At 34.6% G+C, this 18,222-nt stretch overlaps 1 protein-coding gene and 1 pseudogene across 1 annotated transcript in view; one reads left to right on the forward strand and one right to left on the reverse strand.

Annotated features, from left to right (window-relative positions):
* LOC139504303 (salivary peroxidase/catechol oxidase-like) overlaps nucleotides 1–2,473 on the reverse strand; it is a gene marked incomplete in the record, with an annotated part of 21,126 nt that extends 18,653 nt beyond the window's left edge. The window contains 2 exon segments of the mRNA XM_071294369.1: nucleotides 203–552; nucleotides 2,469–2,473. Of these exon segments, the coding sequence (XP_071150470.1) occupies nucleotides 203–552; nucleotides 2,469–2,473 (355 nt within the window).
* Nucleotides 2,474–12,948: 10,475 nt separating this feature from the next.
* LOC139504304 (uncharacterized) lies at nucleotides 12,949–13,918 on the forward strand (annotated as a pseudogene).
* The last annotated feature ends 4,304 nt before the right edge of the window (nucleotides 13,919–18,222 follow it).

Raw genomic sequence — 18,222 nt, forward strand, 5'->3', positions numbered from 1 at the left:
ATGTTGTTTCTTACCTTCATAAAATTTCTGTAACTTGCTTTAATTGGGGCTTTTAAAATATATTAAAACATGCTGCTGTATATATTGATAAATATATATTAATATATACGAGTCCATAGAAAACAAGCAACCAATCCATAATAAAGAAAATATTTTTTAGAATGGTCGAAAGTACAAGGATGTAAATGTTTAACTGTATTACTTCTCAATGATTGTTCCGTCCTATCATCTTTCCTGACTTGTACGGTAGCTGTCTTTAATGCTGTTTCTATAACCTTTCTTGAAGGCGCTTTTGGGGTTACGTCTATTTTTGAAATTCCAGAGATGGCAATGTTCCCGATTGAGTTTATGTCAACTTGGTTTCCTGGTCTTATTCCTGGTCGTACTCCTGGCCTTACTCCTGGCCTTTGTCTCGGCCTTTGCTGCGGACCTGTTATACCTTGTATGCTTATTTGCTCCAGTGTGCCTTTCATCAGAGCGTTTAGATTGGCCTGAAGACATCCTGCTGGTCCTAGGATGGATAACAGTACTAATAATGCAAATAGTTGATTCCTAAAGCATACAAATATAAATGAGTGCAGTGAGAGTATTGAAATTAACGTTTTATGAAATAACGATATAAAAAATAAGCTATCCGATTTAAGGTCAAGTATACATAATGGGGATTTTATAAAACTGTGTATTTATTTACAAGTCATTGAACTGCATCAGCGAAATAGATATGTAGCATTCGTACTCACACAGATTTAATCATTCAAAAAGGTTTAAAAACGATGGATGTATAAATGGCCACCTCTCTAGCTGTTGACGTAGTAAAACGGTTGTTCACAAATGAAATATTCCTAGATAGGCAGGAGGTATTTTTGCAGTCATTTATATGAAAGCCTATTGTAATCAGTATGAAAAGATCGGCAAGCGCCCTGATAAATAAATTCTCGATAAAAGTTTTTAGTTTTAGTATAATAGGCCTCAAAATTAAGATGTTATTTTTAAACACATTTATGTGTACCGATAATGTATTATAGAATATATAATACCATAGATGTAATATCCATAGATGAAGCTCAACCCTGACTTCAAAGGTTCTATGTGCGTTGTAATGGCTTTCATATCTGATAATGACATGAACCAGTTGGTCATTGAGATGCAGATTGACAATCAGGACAATAGAAAACTGACAATTCAAACCTACTTAGCAATTAAACATGCTAAAAATCAGAAAGAAGCAAAACTCAAAATATATATTTTATATTGACTTGATTATAAAAAATAATATTTGTTTAGATAAAACAATATAACAAAATATTCTCGAAAAGAAACTAATAAATGTGAATATTATTCTTTTTTAGGTAGAACTTCCGTTTTCATTATATTTATATTTTTAGATTTTATATAAAATCTTTATCTTTAAAATGTATGCTTACTTTTATAAGCAAGTTTATTGAACATATAATTGTTAGAAAACATTGAACAAGTTAAAAATATGTATGCTCCAAAAAGTATTTTCCATGCCTTGTATGTTTTGTTATTTCATGCATGCACTAAATTCTTAAAACTCTTTACTTATAAATACATATTTAATAAACATCATGAATGAAATTATTATAATTTTTGTAATTATCCAAAAAATATATAAAATACATCTATGATTTAGCAACTAACTTATTCTGTAAAATATAAAAATGGTTTGAAAAAGACAATTTCTCTTCTAAAACTGTAGAAAAACTGATGAAAAAAAGAAAATAATGTACTTTCTTCTTATTTTTTTCCCCAAATTCGACGCAGTTCGACATTTTAATGAAGCATATCAAAGAAAAGGTGTATTTTAGAAGTTCAACAACGTGCTATTCCCATTTTCAGGAACTTAGGCAGCAACCATTTGATTTTCTGGGGGGCGAAAAAAAAGCTTGTCCGGAAAAAAAATCCATTTTTTGACCATTTTACAAATGTTTTATTTGTCTGTCCAGTGCGCTAAAAATAGACATAATTTAACAACAGAAGGGACATAGCTCGAGAAGACATTTAAGAAAATCTATTACGCTGTACTGGTCAATGAGATCAACAGATAAGAGATGTGACTAGAGTTACTTGATTGAATACAACACACATAAAACATCAGACAGTCAATTTGGTCATGGTTCTTTGTATCTAACAATAGAGAACAGTGGGGAATTTTTGGCGAGCTTTATTACATCTATGATAATACTATGCAACAAAATAATGAAAGTTACCGAATATATAAACATTCTTTGTAAATAGAATAAAGAAAATAATTCATGTACTCATAATTGCGGGAATTAATTAAGATAAATAAGATTGTAATTTCAGAACGAATAAATGAACAATGCATGAAAAGCAACGATTTTTGTGATTTTTTTTTAGCAAATAGCATTCACATAAAATTTAAACTTGTATATATATTTTTTTAAGTAAGTATAATTTTTGTGTAACAGTAAACAATGTCTTACCACATGTTGTATAATAATAAATCTTTTCACCTATATTGATCACCTTGTTTATATATAGTATGGTCCACCAAGATGACGTAGTGACCGTAACCTCCGATCCCGAATTCTTGGAAGGCATTCAGGTTGTCTGGGTCACAAAGTACATTTCCTCAATGAAAAAAATACTTTCTGAAATATTAACTTCGACCTATATATCATCGAAGTTTGATTGGACATATTTTGTGAAAGAAATTTTCAACTGACGAAGTAGCAAGACATAGATAACAGGATGTTGAATCGTATGTCAAATTTAATATGTAAATCAATGTGTAACAATTTGATGCGTACTAAGCGAGACTGTACAACTTTAACTTGATGTAGAAAGAAAAAATAGAAGTGATGTAAACGTCAATTAGACAAGCATACAAATATAATACAGAATATAGTCTTAAGGATGTACTTAGGTGAGGGTTTGTGAAATTAAAAAAATCAAGAATTTAAAATTGATACTATTAGTCAGAAGAGCATTAGTTAAGGAACAAAATAAGCTAAACATATTGTTAGGTCATGGAGCTGCTTTTTGAGATATATGATTTTTAAAATATGGCGGGGAAAAAGCTGATTAGGACCTTTACCTTATATTTGCATTGGTATTATTTGGGTCTAAAATCAAAATACAAATTTTTTTTAGAAAATCTGCTTAAATTTTGGCTAATACCCTTTGTAAGCTTTTAAGTCTTATATAAAAAGATAAATGGGTGTTATGGGGCAAAATATTTTACATCAATCGTATTGTTTGGAAAAATACCAAGGAGTCTTATCATTTGACACAAATTCCAAAATATCACCTAAGTACAACCTTAAGGACATCCAGGGGTCAACATCCTGTTTCAACAATAGACAGTAATCGGTGATGCTGAAATATGATATTTTTTATGCGGATACGGATGTCGTGAATACGACTTGAAGGCCGCTGTACTGGCGTAATTTATCTGATATAAACAGAGGTAACTTCAAATATAAGATCTTGCAAGGCTCTAAAAATTGTTGATTGGAATCATGACAATTTGCACGAGTGAATAAATAACCGCAAACGGATTGAATACACATTCAAATTGAGTACGTGAACAAGTGGTTTACCTGAAATAAACACTGACGTAAATACAATAATGAATAATAAATAAGATGTTTATATATTATTATTATTTCATTAAAGATTGATAGGTACAAATATATAATCACATATGATATTGTTGAGCTCAAAATCAAAATAACAGACAGAACATTTTCCAAATACAGTCAGCTATGCCACCGGAAGATACAAGTCAACCTCGAATATACAACTGATGCACACTTTTATGAAACTCGAGATTTATTCTGGCCTCTTATAAAATATTCCAGGTTTTCATGTTTTTGAGGTTTGTGGGTTTCTGATGAAAGTAATATCAGATAAGCAATTCAGAAAATGTCGCAGGCTCAATAATTATGAGAGGTGGTCGATGAGACACTATAGAGTTCAAACGAAGTAGCTGTTATCAATTATAGGCAAACATATTGCTTTCAACAATGAGAAAACTACATATCTTATAATCTTTTATTAAAGACCCAGACATGCAAAATTGGAAAACTTACGGCCTAATTTACGACTAAACATTTTTTAAAATCCAACAGATATGAAATATCTTAACTTGACTAACGACAACAACTTGACTACAGGTTCCTTACTTTGGACAGGTACAAACAAATGTAGTGGGGTAACTGTTTGTCAATTGTTCTGTTAAAAATCTAGCTAAAGCTGGGGTCACACATTCACGATTTTTACTGCCGTCCTTGACAGGACCATTCCCGATTAAAATTTGTCAAAAGTCTGACCAAGATCGTGTGAATCGTGGATGGAAATTCGATTTGTATCTTTCGCCAGGTAAAATTCGACCGAGTCTGTCACGACTGCGTCCCGATTCTACCGAATGTAATCCGACAGAGATCAGATAGTTACAAGACAGTGAACAGACGCTGACGGAAGTTATCCGTTCGAAAACTGTCGGCATTATCGGGATGATCGGGTACTGTCGGAACGTAATCCTATCACGGTCCGCTTGATCGCATTGCAAACGGCTTTGTCTGGTCTCAGTCGTATTGTATTCTGTTATTGTCGGGACTTCTCCAGAATATTCCCGTTCTACAGGACACCGTCCCGAATACACAGAACATTGTTAGGAATTCGATCCGATACAGCAGAATCTGTCACGACATAGGCACGATTGTAATCCGACTAGAAAAAATCGGCTGAGTTTCCCCGAATGTTACGAGACGCACCTAACTGTCGGGGTGCTTTGCCGAACTATTCGGACCCTTCCCGACCAGTAGGAATCTGTTACGAACTAAAACGACTGCGTTCAGACAATAATAGGACATTCCAGATAATTGAGGATACTAATCCGACTTTTTCACTTTTCGTGTCGTATCGCTGTCTGATCTCAAACGGGACCAATAATCGGCAATGTATGAACCCCGCAGAAGCGAGAAGATTTTCTTCAAAGTGAGGTTTATTCATACTTATCGCCCCGCGGGTAAATTATCACGTTGTGATTGGTTTAACGCACGTGGTGACCCCTATGAGACCGTAGGGGGTTAGTAAATTTTATAGGGGATCAATGACGCGTTAATAGTGACGTCATCTATTAATGGTGTTGTGTTTCATTGTTTGTTTTTCAACAAAACGCAGCAGAAAAGTCCACCGTGCGATAAATTCGTTATACGGTTAACTACTGACCCCCTACGGATACATAGAGAGTAAATAAAATCCATAGGGGATTCGGCCTCCAGCCTCACCCCTATGAATTTTACTAACCCTCTATGAATCCGTAGCGAACCATATAAATTATAATATTCATATCCCAATGATATGTTTTCGTCCTAGTATGCATGAAATTTTGCCACTGGACGTTTAACAAAAATCTATTGCTATTTTGTTGTTAGAAGCCAAATTAAAGCATGTTTATCAGATTCGACGCAGAAATATGAAAGTCCATATTGCATGTGGGAAGCGGAAGCCCCGGTATTGTGGTTTTGATCCAGGGGGTATGCTGTCTGTAGTCATCGAATCCAAGACAGTTCGCAAAGTTTAGGGTTCGCAAACTTAACTTTGAAAATTGCTGAGTCGTCAAACTGATATGAACTGATAGTAATGCAACTTTATAGAAATAGCATGGATCTATCCCGAGACGTTCCTATTAAATTGACAGATTCGTTCGTAACAATTTGATACGATCAAAACAACTGAGACCCTTGAAAAAAAAATGATTGACTATATAGTTATCATCCTACAACTATGGATTGACAAAATTATGCATTTTTTTCTCCAGGTTTTTTTTAATCGTCATCTACTGTAGCTGTGTCCTAAAATGTATTTGGCTATAGCAATTGTGTTTTTTTTTAATACATTTGTATGTAAAAATTGTTGATTAAAAACAAACTTATACATCTGCTTTGTACTATTGTTAGATGTATTTCAATTTGTATCCATCTGACAAGTTTAGCCTTTTTCAACTGACTGTTATAGTTTGTTCTTTTTTGTATTGTTACACCACTGTCACAGGTTAGGGTGAGAGCTTGTTGCCATCTAACTAGTGCAACCCCTTCACATACTGTATGTGCCTGTCCCAAGTCAGAATCCTGTAATTCGGGGTTGTCGTTTGTTGCTGTGTTACAGTTTTGTTTTTCGTTCATTATTTTGTACATAAACTAGGTCGTTATTTTTCTCGTTTGAAGTGTTAAATATAAAATAAGATCAGATCAGATCAGAATTTTATTAATCTAATCAAGAACCCATAAAGGGCATCATTTTACAACACAATATGATTGGAAAAAGAAAAACAGAAAACTAATACCATACTATAACATTATGGACAGGATCAGAGCCTAACACAACATGTGTTTTATATAACTAAATATACATTTGTCATTTCGGGACCTTTGTGCTGACTATGCGGTATGGGCTTTGCTCAATATTGATGACATTTAGTTGTTAATTTCTGTATCATTTGGTCTTTTGTAGACAGTTGTATAATTGGCAATCATAGCATATCTTGTTTATATTATATCAGTTTCGTGTCATCCATGAGAATTGTTTTGTGCTTTGCGAATGGTAGAGATCCGCACTATAACATGTAAAATCGTTACCAACAGAAAAAAAGCTTTATTAAAAACATTTTGGATTTGTATCCAAGAAAATGAATAAAGATCATCATAAACATTGATTATTGTTGGCTTTTTTTCTCTCGGTATTCATAAATTATAAGAAGCAATCAGTCAATACGAAAGATCTCACCCACAGATCAAAATGAGCCTTACGACCCAGGGACCGGTTTCACAAAGCTTTCCTAAGACCTGTCATAAGACATATCTTGGGACATGTCTTATGCTCCTCTAATGACTATCAAAGGACATATATCAGACCTCGACTCGAAGCAGTCTTGGGATGATCCTAGCAAAGATATACTAAACCTTTCTTAAGTTCTTTAAATTTTCAAATTTAAACATGGATTTATAGAAAAATTCATTCCCATAAATTACTAAAAGTATAATCATTGATTACTAAAATCCATGCATTGTAAACGACTCAGAATACAACCCATTCCTCCTGCATAAAGCACAATGACGAACACAAACTGTTTATTTACCATCTCACTATTGAAATTACAAAAACAAATCATAAACGAAAAATAATTATATAAAAAGGAATATACTATGAAAATAAGAGCTTGGGGCAATGCCCCTCGCTCTAATTTTCATAGTATATACAGTGTATGTAAAGTGCGGATCCTAAAATATCATTTTCACTGTATATGCCAGAAATTTTTGATGTAGAATGATAAATAAACAGACGACTTTTTTTTTACTTTTGAAGAAAATGAAGAAAACTAGTTAAAAAGTATATGTTAAGAAACACATAATACTAATAAAACAAAGTAAGAGATGCGAACGGGGTTTTTTTCGCGCCTAAATTCAAATAGCTGTGAAATATATACCAAAATAGGTGAATATTTAGGACATTTCACGAACAGATCGTGCAGGTGTTTTATAACTAACAGGTAAGATGTTGTTGCAGAAAAAATATTCATTTCAACACAATTATTAAAGTTGTATAACGTAGAATAGGTTTTGTCATTCAGTTTCTTCATATTGAACTGAATTCCACAATGATGCTTTCTTTATGCGAGTCATGTTTACTGTCGAATAATGATACTATTCTTTCATTTTCACTGTAGAGCGATTCATTAGTATTGTATATGCGGCGCATTTTCACTGTATGATATATTTATTTTTTTTATCTATTACAGCGTATTTTTTAAGCATGTAAAGCAAGACTTTAGTTAGCGTGCTTGCTTTTTTTTTTTGTATGATAACACCAAATTTAATTCAAATATAATAATTATATAAATACAGGTTAAACTATGCCGATACATATTGTTTAAAGATGTCAATCTTATTTACAAAGTTTGTATAAACAATTATACAAACTAAGCAATCAAGTCAACCAAAGTTTTGCTTTACATGCATTAGGAAATTAGCTGTAAAGCCTTAATTTAGCCGACTTGCTCAAACAATAGATAAAGTAAGAGACGGATTTGATAAAATTTAACTTACGGAGGAAAGTTTGGTTTTAAAACACTCTAAATAAATTCAATAGAAATAAAATTTATTTCAAATGTTTTCCATTTTTTAAATTTCTTATGAATCGTATATGGATCTTTATCCTTGTTTTTTTTATCCATTTCCATATCCTTGTTTTTTTTAATCCATTTCCATGACACTTCACCACTAATTACGTACATCTTGATAAAGATTGAATCGTTGGTTTTCCCGTTTAAAAGGTTTTACACTGGGGCCCTTTATAACTTGCTGTTCGGTGTGAGCCAAGACTCCATGTTGAAGACCGTATTTTGACGTATAAAGGTATACTTTTATAAATTGTGACTCGTTTTAAGAGTTGTCTCATTGTCACATATGACATCTTATCTATCTGTGGCTCAACCCGAAACGAGACGGGATAAAAAAGGGATAAAAAACACATTTTCTAATATATTTATAATGGGCTTAATTTGAGTCAGAAAAGAGTAGAATAGTGGGTCGCGTTGGGGTATAAGCGTGACGCGGAATTGCCGATTTTTTTGTAAGCGTGACACGTGATAGTCAAATGATTGTGTCGTGAAAACGAGAAATAAAGTATAGCGGGACACGCAAAATTTAAAAAAAAATGAGAACTGCATAGTATAAGCGGGATACGGGAATCTGATAAAGCAGTAAGCGGGATCAGGAATCAGACCCCCCCCCCCCCCCCAATGAGACCCTAGAATAAGATGTTTTTTTTATCTTCATCCTATTGTTACAGTTATGCCTTCAATAACAAATGTATCCCATGCATGCATTTTTATAGACAAAATACCTTATGGATATTTGGGGTTCTTTGACATGCTGAATCTAACCTTGTATCCAGTTTGGGGATTTTTACCAAGTTACCGAAATAGCCCACATCAGGGCCGTAACTACCTATGAGGTAGGGGAATTTTCTACACCAAAATTTGTTTTTGAAGTAAAAAAATAAAATATTGACAATATGTACACGAAGAACTTGAATTTATAAATATAAACAACACAAGTTAACAGTTTTAACAGTGTTATCATGATACGTAATATCTGTCATTTTTCGGATTTTTGATCGAAAGTAAACCGTTTCAGTATTTGTTTTATTTTCAGTTTTTTCGTGTGGCCGTCCGTCTGTTATTCAGTATTGAGGGGGTCAGTATTCGTATGAGAAAACACATGAAACTTTGCTTTCGATAATTTTGAATAAAAACTTAACTATTCACTTTTAGTTGGGGGCTCAATTATTTAAGCAGAGGAAGTTCCTTTTGTATTGTGAATCTTTTAAGATATCGGAAATTCGTTACCGGCTGAATCAGCTGTTGGATCGGTTTTTTATTAAGTTTCCCGATCGTACGAGAACATTATGGTCAATGCCTCAGTAGTTAAACACTCTCATTCGTTGTACCAGAGACTTTCTATACTAAGTATATACTAGACTAGTATAGAAAGTCCCTGGTTGTAGTTATATACATGTCTGTTCAGCTTTCAACAATATTGAAATTCAAGATCCTCGATAAAAAAAAAAATCTTGCGTTTATTATCTTGCTTTATATGTTTTTTGAACTTACCAGTTTCTAAAAAAATATCTTTAAATACAGAAAATACAGATAATAATTGTTTGCATGAAAATTGCTCCAAGGATCCAGCAAAACTGATCTTTCTTAAAGTAAGGAAATCGAAGGAAAACGGGTAATTTTAGCCATATCATTTGAGAAAAAATCCACGGTCACAATATATTTAATGTTAACAATTATAGGTAAAAGTACAGCCTTCAAGACGGAGCTAGCCTTGGCTCACCCGAACAGTAATCTCAGCTTGTTTTTGCATAAAAGTTGCTTCCAGGTTCAAGCAATACTGATGTTTCTTAAAGTAAGGAAATCGAAGGGAAGCGGGTAATTTTTAGCCAATGACTTCTAGAGAAAAAAACAATAGGCAGGGGGCTGCGTCCCCTACACCCTGGCAAAGGGGGCTCAATCGGTGGCCCCCAAACCCCTGCCTCCCCTGAATTCGAACCTTAGTTACGGCCCTGCACATAGAGGTCCAAAGGGTCTAAGATCATCAAACATGAACTGTAGCATGCATGTTGTGTACAATTACCCAAATGTGCATTGTTTGACCTCTGTGGTAGTATCCACTCGCGGATCTAGACATTTTTATAAGTAGGGGTCCAATGACTACCTAAGAGGGGGCCCGCTCCAGTGATTCCATATAAAAGTAACCAAATGTTTTCCCAAAAAGGGGGCAACCCCCTGTCCCCCTAAATCCTCCTCTGGTATCGAGCTGTTCATTACGGATAATTTTTTTTGTATCAAGGGTGCTCTACTTCACGTACCAATGCAAACAAAAAAGTTCGCCCACACCTTACATTTCATGTTTTAATGACTGTGGATAATTTATGTCACATACCGTTTCACCTTATACAGTTAAAATCATGCAAGCAACAATCGAGTCAAAAACATTTGTTCTACCAAAACTGTCTTTTTCAGAATATGGAAATTGAAGCAGTTGAGGGTACAACTGGGGAAAGTTAATCTTTTATAATCTTTTCTGTCACCATTGCGTTTCAAGATGCATATTTCTCTGTTCGCAAGTGTATTTATTGCGTGGAAGATAACGTCCTCAAATGTACTCGTCTCTATTTTACACAGACTGCACTTAAACTCCGCAATATCAATCTTTGACTTCAAAAAAATACAGAAATATCTTTTAATTTTTTTTTTAAATCAAGGAAAAACGTAATTTGAAGAATACAATATGACATTTTGAGAAGCGTTTTTGTTACAAGTTTGAAAAGCTATATATTTGATAAAGAATGAATGAGGAGTTTGTATTTCAATTTGAAAATACATTTATCATAATTCTAAAGTCATCAACTAAGTTTTTTCATTTGTTTCAAGTGCATTTATCACATAATTCTACAATAAAAATTCCTCGCATCTTCGAAAATTCCACATCAGAAATGACTGCACTACAGTGATAATTCCTCGCATCTATAGTTAAAATGGATCGCTTTCAAAAATCGATATCCTATATTATGTTGCTTTTATGACACTTATTTGAACTTTAATGCTATGTTTGTACATAATAAAGACATATCACAATGAAAATATGTAAAAACTTTCCTTCAAATCAATTAATTTGGTATTTTCAAAACGTAAACAAATACAGTTTTCCCATGATCCTTTATTCTACAATAGACATACTCGCATATGACACAATACCCGAGACTTACAATTAGTTTAATGTAATTCACACTGGTTTCACATTCAATTTGTTCACTTCTATACACCTTGTTTAATTACCTGTAAATAAGATATGTTCACACTTTTAAACTATATGTCATTTAAATGTTCATTACGTAGAACTGAATGCAAATATTTCGGACAACTTTTCTAGCAGTTAGAGAACTACAATTGGACTTTTAAAAAAGAGGGGAATGAATTTTTTCTTGAAAAATATTCTGACCTCCATTTTGAAGAAAAAAAAGAAATCTGGTCAAACAGACGAAAAAAAAATATTCTGAATCCAGAGTTTCCCCATTTATTATAGTGTTTTAAATGTTGTATGTTGAAATTTAAAAGATCCGTAACCATGCATTTCCAGTTAATTTTGGTCATTACAGACAATTGCTTTTAAATATTGAAAAAAAAATATTTTTTTTGATTGCTAGCATCGAAAAAACTGAATAAAAACATTCGCGCGAAAATAATTCAGACTCAGAAAAAAAAATATATGCCCCCCCCCCTTTTTTTAAACTTAAGTGGTTGCTCCTTTATGAAAGCAATTTTGATGATTTGCAGTAGTTTAAAGATAATAAATATGTCTCGATTACGGATTAGAAAACGTAGTCTGCTTACAGCATGCTTACAGCCGAAGAAAAAGGATTGAGATGTTAAGGATCACTACATTTCTATCTTTTCTGTTTGGTTCGAATGGTATTTCTTCTCTAAGGAGTATTTATCAAAGGGAGGGGGTAATGTTTTTTTTTAATTTCTAAGTGTACTTCAATGGATCTGAGATACTAGACAAACAATACAATTTACCTCACACTTTTTTAGTAATGCATTTACGATTTAATCGTTGTTTGAATAAAGACCAGCGGCAAATATTTCCGTGTACGTCCAGTCGATTCGGGAAGACCCTTTCAAATGAATTATGTGTTCGGCAATGATGGTGCTTTGAGTCTTAAAAAGGAGTTAATAAAGCTACATAAAGTTTTTTTTATAACAAATAAATATATCAAGTATAGACAAATATTTCTGTAAAGAACTTTATTAATAATTGTTATAAATATCAATTTTATTCAAAAATCGTTTCTTCCTTAAATATACATGGTAAAAATTATGTTCTAAATGTCTAGTTTTATTTCTCAAACTTAAGTAAGGTTTAATAATGTATTCTTCCTGAATTCCCCATATAGAGCCCTTCAAAGCTATGCCTAATCGGAAAATTCCCATGAAGCATCCTTCTTCCTCTCGGCTTTCATTAATGAAAGACGACTTTTTGAATTCAATTTTTTTAATCTATCAACATCAACGGTTACGAACATTTTCTAACGCAAATAATTAATTCTTATTGGCACAAATGCAAAGAGAAGATCATCTATGGATGATTTGCATGATTTAGGGACAGAAGTCCACAAAGATGCATCGTCTGCTACGGCAGACCATGCTACCGGCCAAGATGGCAAAAAAATGTCTAAGAGAATATAAGATTCCCAAAAAGACTCGCACAAGCAAATACGATTATAGAGAATCCTCAGATGACGATTCCGATACCGACCCATATGAGGAGCATAGCTCCGAAGAAGACTGTATTTCGGGCTCAGATGCTGAAGACGGGGAAATTATGAAATCGAAAAGTCGCAGAAGCGATTGTGCCAAATTTAGGAGTATCTGATGACGAATCGGACTGTGAGAGATTCGATCCGTTTGACAAGGAGTCCGAACTATTTATGACTGGCAGTATGGCAAGGTATGTGCAGAAGTATTTTAGTACTTACGTGAGTCAAAGTTGCTTGAAAGAAAAGGTTCTTGGTGATTCACCCGTCCCTTCAAACACCATACTTTCGCCTCCTTCAATCGATGAGTTCATTGAAGACTTGATAGGAAATCGCAAGGCTTGGCGATTCATGAAACTGCATGATAACAGTTTGAAATTCATTCAAAAGAAAGTAGCTCTAATAATGGGTCCTCTTTTCATGGCAAATGTGGCAAGAAATCGATGGAGCGAATCACGGGAAAGAAACATCCGAGATGTCCATTACAGATGTACTGAATCTAATTGAACGAACAGTGCTCTTGGTGGGACAAGTAAATGTGGCATGCCTTTACGAAAGGAGAATAAATTTCATGGCCAAAATTCTGAAAGGCATGAAGCAAGCTAAACAAACTTTGTCGCATAATCAAAGCATGTTAACTGAGTCCGGAGAGGCCCTTTTCGGGGACAACTTTTATAATGTCCTTGACAAGAAAAGCAAGAACAGGAAAAGAGCCAGGTAAATGGCAAAAGAAATGGATCTTAAGACGAAGAGTAGGCGAGTAGACAAGACGACCTTTCAGACCGGCCCTTCCAGTTACCAACAAAGTCAGACGGGTGGATCTGGTAGGGGCCGGGCCGTATATTCAACTCGTCAAATGAACAGTCCAAATATTTCCCAAAGTCTGGATTTAAACCAGAGAAAAGAAAACCAGCTGGTCTCAAAAAGAGAAGGTACGTATCTTGTAAAGAATTGTCAAACTTTTTCATTGGTAGACGATCAGTTGTCAAAAGTGCAAAACATAGCATTGAATGTCCACCAAATACTAGTAGTAAAAATCTGAATTTTGTAATGGTGAATCAATCAGATATACCCCTGGGGGGTCGACTTCAATTTTTCGGGGAAAATTGGAGGAAAATAACCTCAGATCAGAAAATTCTAGAGGGCATAACACAGTACACAATAGAATTTCTAGAAATGCCCGTACAAGAAACGGTATATACCCCACTCTTTGCGAAAACAGAACGCACATGCATAGAGGGGGAAATAATAGACATGTTGAGAAAGGGGGCTATAGAAGAAGTGAAAACGTCCGATCCCGTTCAATATCTCAGCCATATTTTCATCAGGCCGAAGAAAGACGGGAGTGTCAGGCCAATTCTCAACTGAATTTTTAGGGATGATAATAGACTCCATGGATATGAAAGTTTATCTCCCAGAGGCGAAATGCAAAGCAATAGTTCAAAAATGCAAACATATGCTAGAACCCCTCCAAGTCTCTATTCACGATCTAGCAAGTCTGATAGGGACTCTGAATGCGACTGCAGAAGCAGTAATCCCGGCGTCCCTTTATGTCAGGGACCTACAAATGTTCAAAACAAAGAGTTTATTGAAAACGACACAATACCGGTCGCTTATAACACTAACGCCCGAATGCAAGAACGAGATGAAATGGTGGGCCCTACACTTAGAAAAGTGGAAGGGAAATGCATAATATCCCCAAACCCAGATTTAATTATAGAAAGCGATGCTTCATCAAAACAGGGTTTGGGAGCAGTAGATGTGGCTCAAAACATCAGAATAGGAGGTCCTAGGGACGAAACAGAAAAGGCTTTGCATATAAATGCTCTAGAATTAAAAGCCGCAGATTTCGGTTTAAAGTCCTTAACAAAAGACAAAACCGACATTCATGTTCATTTAAAAATGGACAATGTGTCCGCTGTAGCGCATATAAACAGAATGGGAGGGACACGATCCCCAATTTTACTAAAAATAAGTCGCGAGATATGGGAATATTGCCTACAAAGGGGAATAACTCTAACAGCCGAATACATTCCGGGGGTTCTAAACGAAATTGCGGACTGGGAAAGTCGTCACACAGGAAGTTCAAACAATTGGACTCTGAACAGGGCAATATTTCAACAGATCAACAAAATAATGGGTCCGTTGAAATTAGATCTGTTCGCAGATCGCCTGAACGCACAATTGGACAATTATGTCAGCTGGAGACCAGATCCATTTGCGATCCAAACAGATGCGTTTCAAGTGAACTGGTCGAACAAGAACCCATATGCTTTTCCCCCGTTCTGCTTGATAGCTCGTTGTCTAGCGAAAGTGAACAAAGAACGCTCGAATCTAGTTATCATAACTCCAGCTTGGCAGTCATAAGCGTTTTACCCAATGCTATTGGAAATGTCAATATCAGCACCAATACTGCTCCCTCCAATGAGAGATTTATTGACAAACCCACAGGGCGGGACCCACCCACTAATAGAAAACAAAACCTTAAAACTAGTGGCGTGGAAAGTTTCCGGACTGAGCGAAATGCAATGTGACTTTCGGAAGACGCTTCCAAACTTTTGGTTAGCGGACGGAGGAAAGGCACCCAATCCTCTTACAACAGCTGCTGGCGACACTGTGATCGCTGGTGTTGTGAACGGGACCTGGATCCCTTTCAGGCCCCTGTGGAATCTATAGCAAACTTTATTGCATATTTGTTTAAGTCTGGCTACGAGTATGGTCCGAGAACACAATTAATTCGTAGTGCATTTCTTTTAGAACATAAATGAAAATAAAAAAAATCCCACCTGCGCTTTCTCAAAGAAACTTTTACAGTGTGTTGTACTACTTTTGGGACAAATTATATCAAATTTATAGAAAACTTCATCGCCTCTAACTCAAAATATGGACAATTTTATGTTTAGGGCGTCTTGAAATCTTTTGACAGCTTCCGAAGTGCTCATTTTCAACCTTTTTCAGCTGGACCAAATCACTACTTTCCTTTAAAATTCTGGACCCAAATTTTTTTACAGTGTAATTTCATCCCCCTCCTTGCAATTTGAGGCATTGAACATGGAGAAATAAATTTGGAAGGGGTATAAAAATTAATGGCAAATAACCAACCCTCAACACTAGGGACTATATTTGTGGACAACGAAAATCAAGGGACGACAATGGTGATCTCGGACCGTATGTACCGATTATCAGGTTATCTGCATGTTGATATCGTAAAATATCAGCTGCGAGACATAATATGAAGCTTTTTGTCGAGTGAGCGTAGCGAACGAGATCAAAAAGCCTTCATATAATGTCAAGCAGCTGATATTTTACAATATCAATATGCAGATAATCTGATAATCGATTTATCGGGCTATATTTGCGTGTTTCAGAAGTGTTTTCTTTGTTTCACCAGCACACAAAAGATGACTTGATAAGTTCGGGTCAAAGTTATTAACGTCGGTTCAAACATTATGACGTCGCTGATATGTCCGGGTCAAAGTTATTAAGGCCGGGTCAACGTATTTGACGTCACAAAGACATGATACGGAATAATATTAAGAGCTGAACAGAGTGATATAGACAGTGGGACGACCGATAAAGCACGTTAAATCTTTACAGGTCAGCTATTTCGGCATTTCACAAAAATGTGTCTCCCGAATAAATAGGCAAACATCAGTTGATTAAGCAGGTCATGGCGGGGGTTTTCAACGAACGCGCCCCTCTTCCAAGATACACAAAAACTTGGGACGTAGATATAGTCTTAAAATTTATAAGTCCTAAAATTTGAGTTTGAAAGAATTGACATTGAAATTGACCATGCTTTTAGCTCTTACTTCAGCGAGTAGGTCGTCGGACATTCAGAAACTGGATATGAATTATATGAATGTTCGTACAAATGAAATTATTTTTACAATGGTAAAACTTACAAAGACTAGAAAGACTGGTTCACAACCATACTAAATAACATTAAGCTCCTTCCGGGAGAATGACAATCTTAATGTCGTTCAATGTATCTTAGACTACATTGATAAAACCGTGAGTCTTCGTCCTAATGAGTGTAATCAATTGATCATTAGTTTTATTAAACCTCACAAACCTGTCAAATCATGCACAATTGCGCATTGGTTAAAACGTATGCTAGAATCTGCAGGCATAGATACTGACATTTTCAAACCACATTCAACTCGGGGTGCGAGTACATCAAAAGCAAACAAGTTCGGAGTTTCAATAAAACAAATTATGAATATAGCAAATTGGCGATCTAGGGGAACGTTTGAAAAATTCTACCACAAACCACTAGAAACAGAGATTGAAGCAGGTAGCTTCCAATCAACTGTCCTTAAACTGCGATTATACAGAAACCCAAAAAGGAAAACTTAAAGTAGTGTAAAAATGTTTATATAAAAAAATAAAATAAAAAAAAAATCATAACAAAACAAAACAAACAAAACAATTTGATAAATCTGTTTGTATATAGTGTAATATAGTGTATATATACATAAATAATTAAACAACTTTGAACATACATTATTAAACCTTACTTAAGTTTGAGAAATAAAATTGAAAATTTTATAAGTGCACGAAGTGCACGCAATGAAATTAAGATTTTATGATCAAACTTAAGAAGACAAGAGAGATTGTTGTCAGTTAATATAAAAAAAGAAGACGAAAAAGACGGTTTATAGAACTTTTATTTCGTGGGGACAGTTAGCATGCAGACAATTTTTGATTTCGTTATTATAATTTTGTGGAAAAGACCACATTTGTTATATACAACTGGAAGTAATAAAATGATTGATTAAGAAGTTCTTTTTGAAATGGCATTTTAATTGATGGAAAAGGGTACTTTTGTCAATGAGATAACTCCATCGTTACTTTTGCATACTGAGGAAATTAGGCAATGTTTTAAAGCAACTCAAACACACAAAAAAAAAAATAAAAAAAATTATGAATTCAAATCTTTCCATATTCAGCCTCGTTAAGAAGGATGCATCATGGGAATTTTCCCATGAGGCATAGCTTTGAAGGGCTCTATATGGGGAATTCAGAAAGAATACATTATTAAACCTTACCGGTACTTAAGTTTGATCATAAAATCTTAATTTCATTGCGTGCACATAAAATTTTCAATTTTGTGTACACTTAACCTACACAAGGCCTACATTGACTATCGACTGCATGTAGACAAAACATGATTTATACTACATGTAAACATTGAGTTTTATCAATGGGAACGTAATTGTGTTTTGTTTACGCGTGAGGTACACTAACAAAACACCGAGTTTAGGTCAATGTGAACACGGCCTAAAATAATAAAATTCATGATTAAACACAATGAAAAAAGGCAAACAAGCTTTTTTTGGTAAC

This window comes from Mytilus edulis, chromosome 14 (genome assembly GCF_963676685.1).
Source record: "Mytilus edulis chromosome 14, xbMytEdul2.2, whole genome shotgun sequence".
NCBI classification, from domain to species: domain Eukaryota; kingdom Metazoa; phylum Mollusca; class Bivalvia; order Mytilida; family Mytilidae; genus Mytilus; species Mytilus edulis.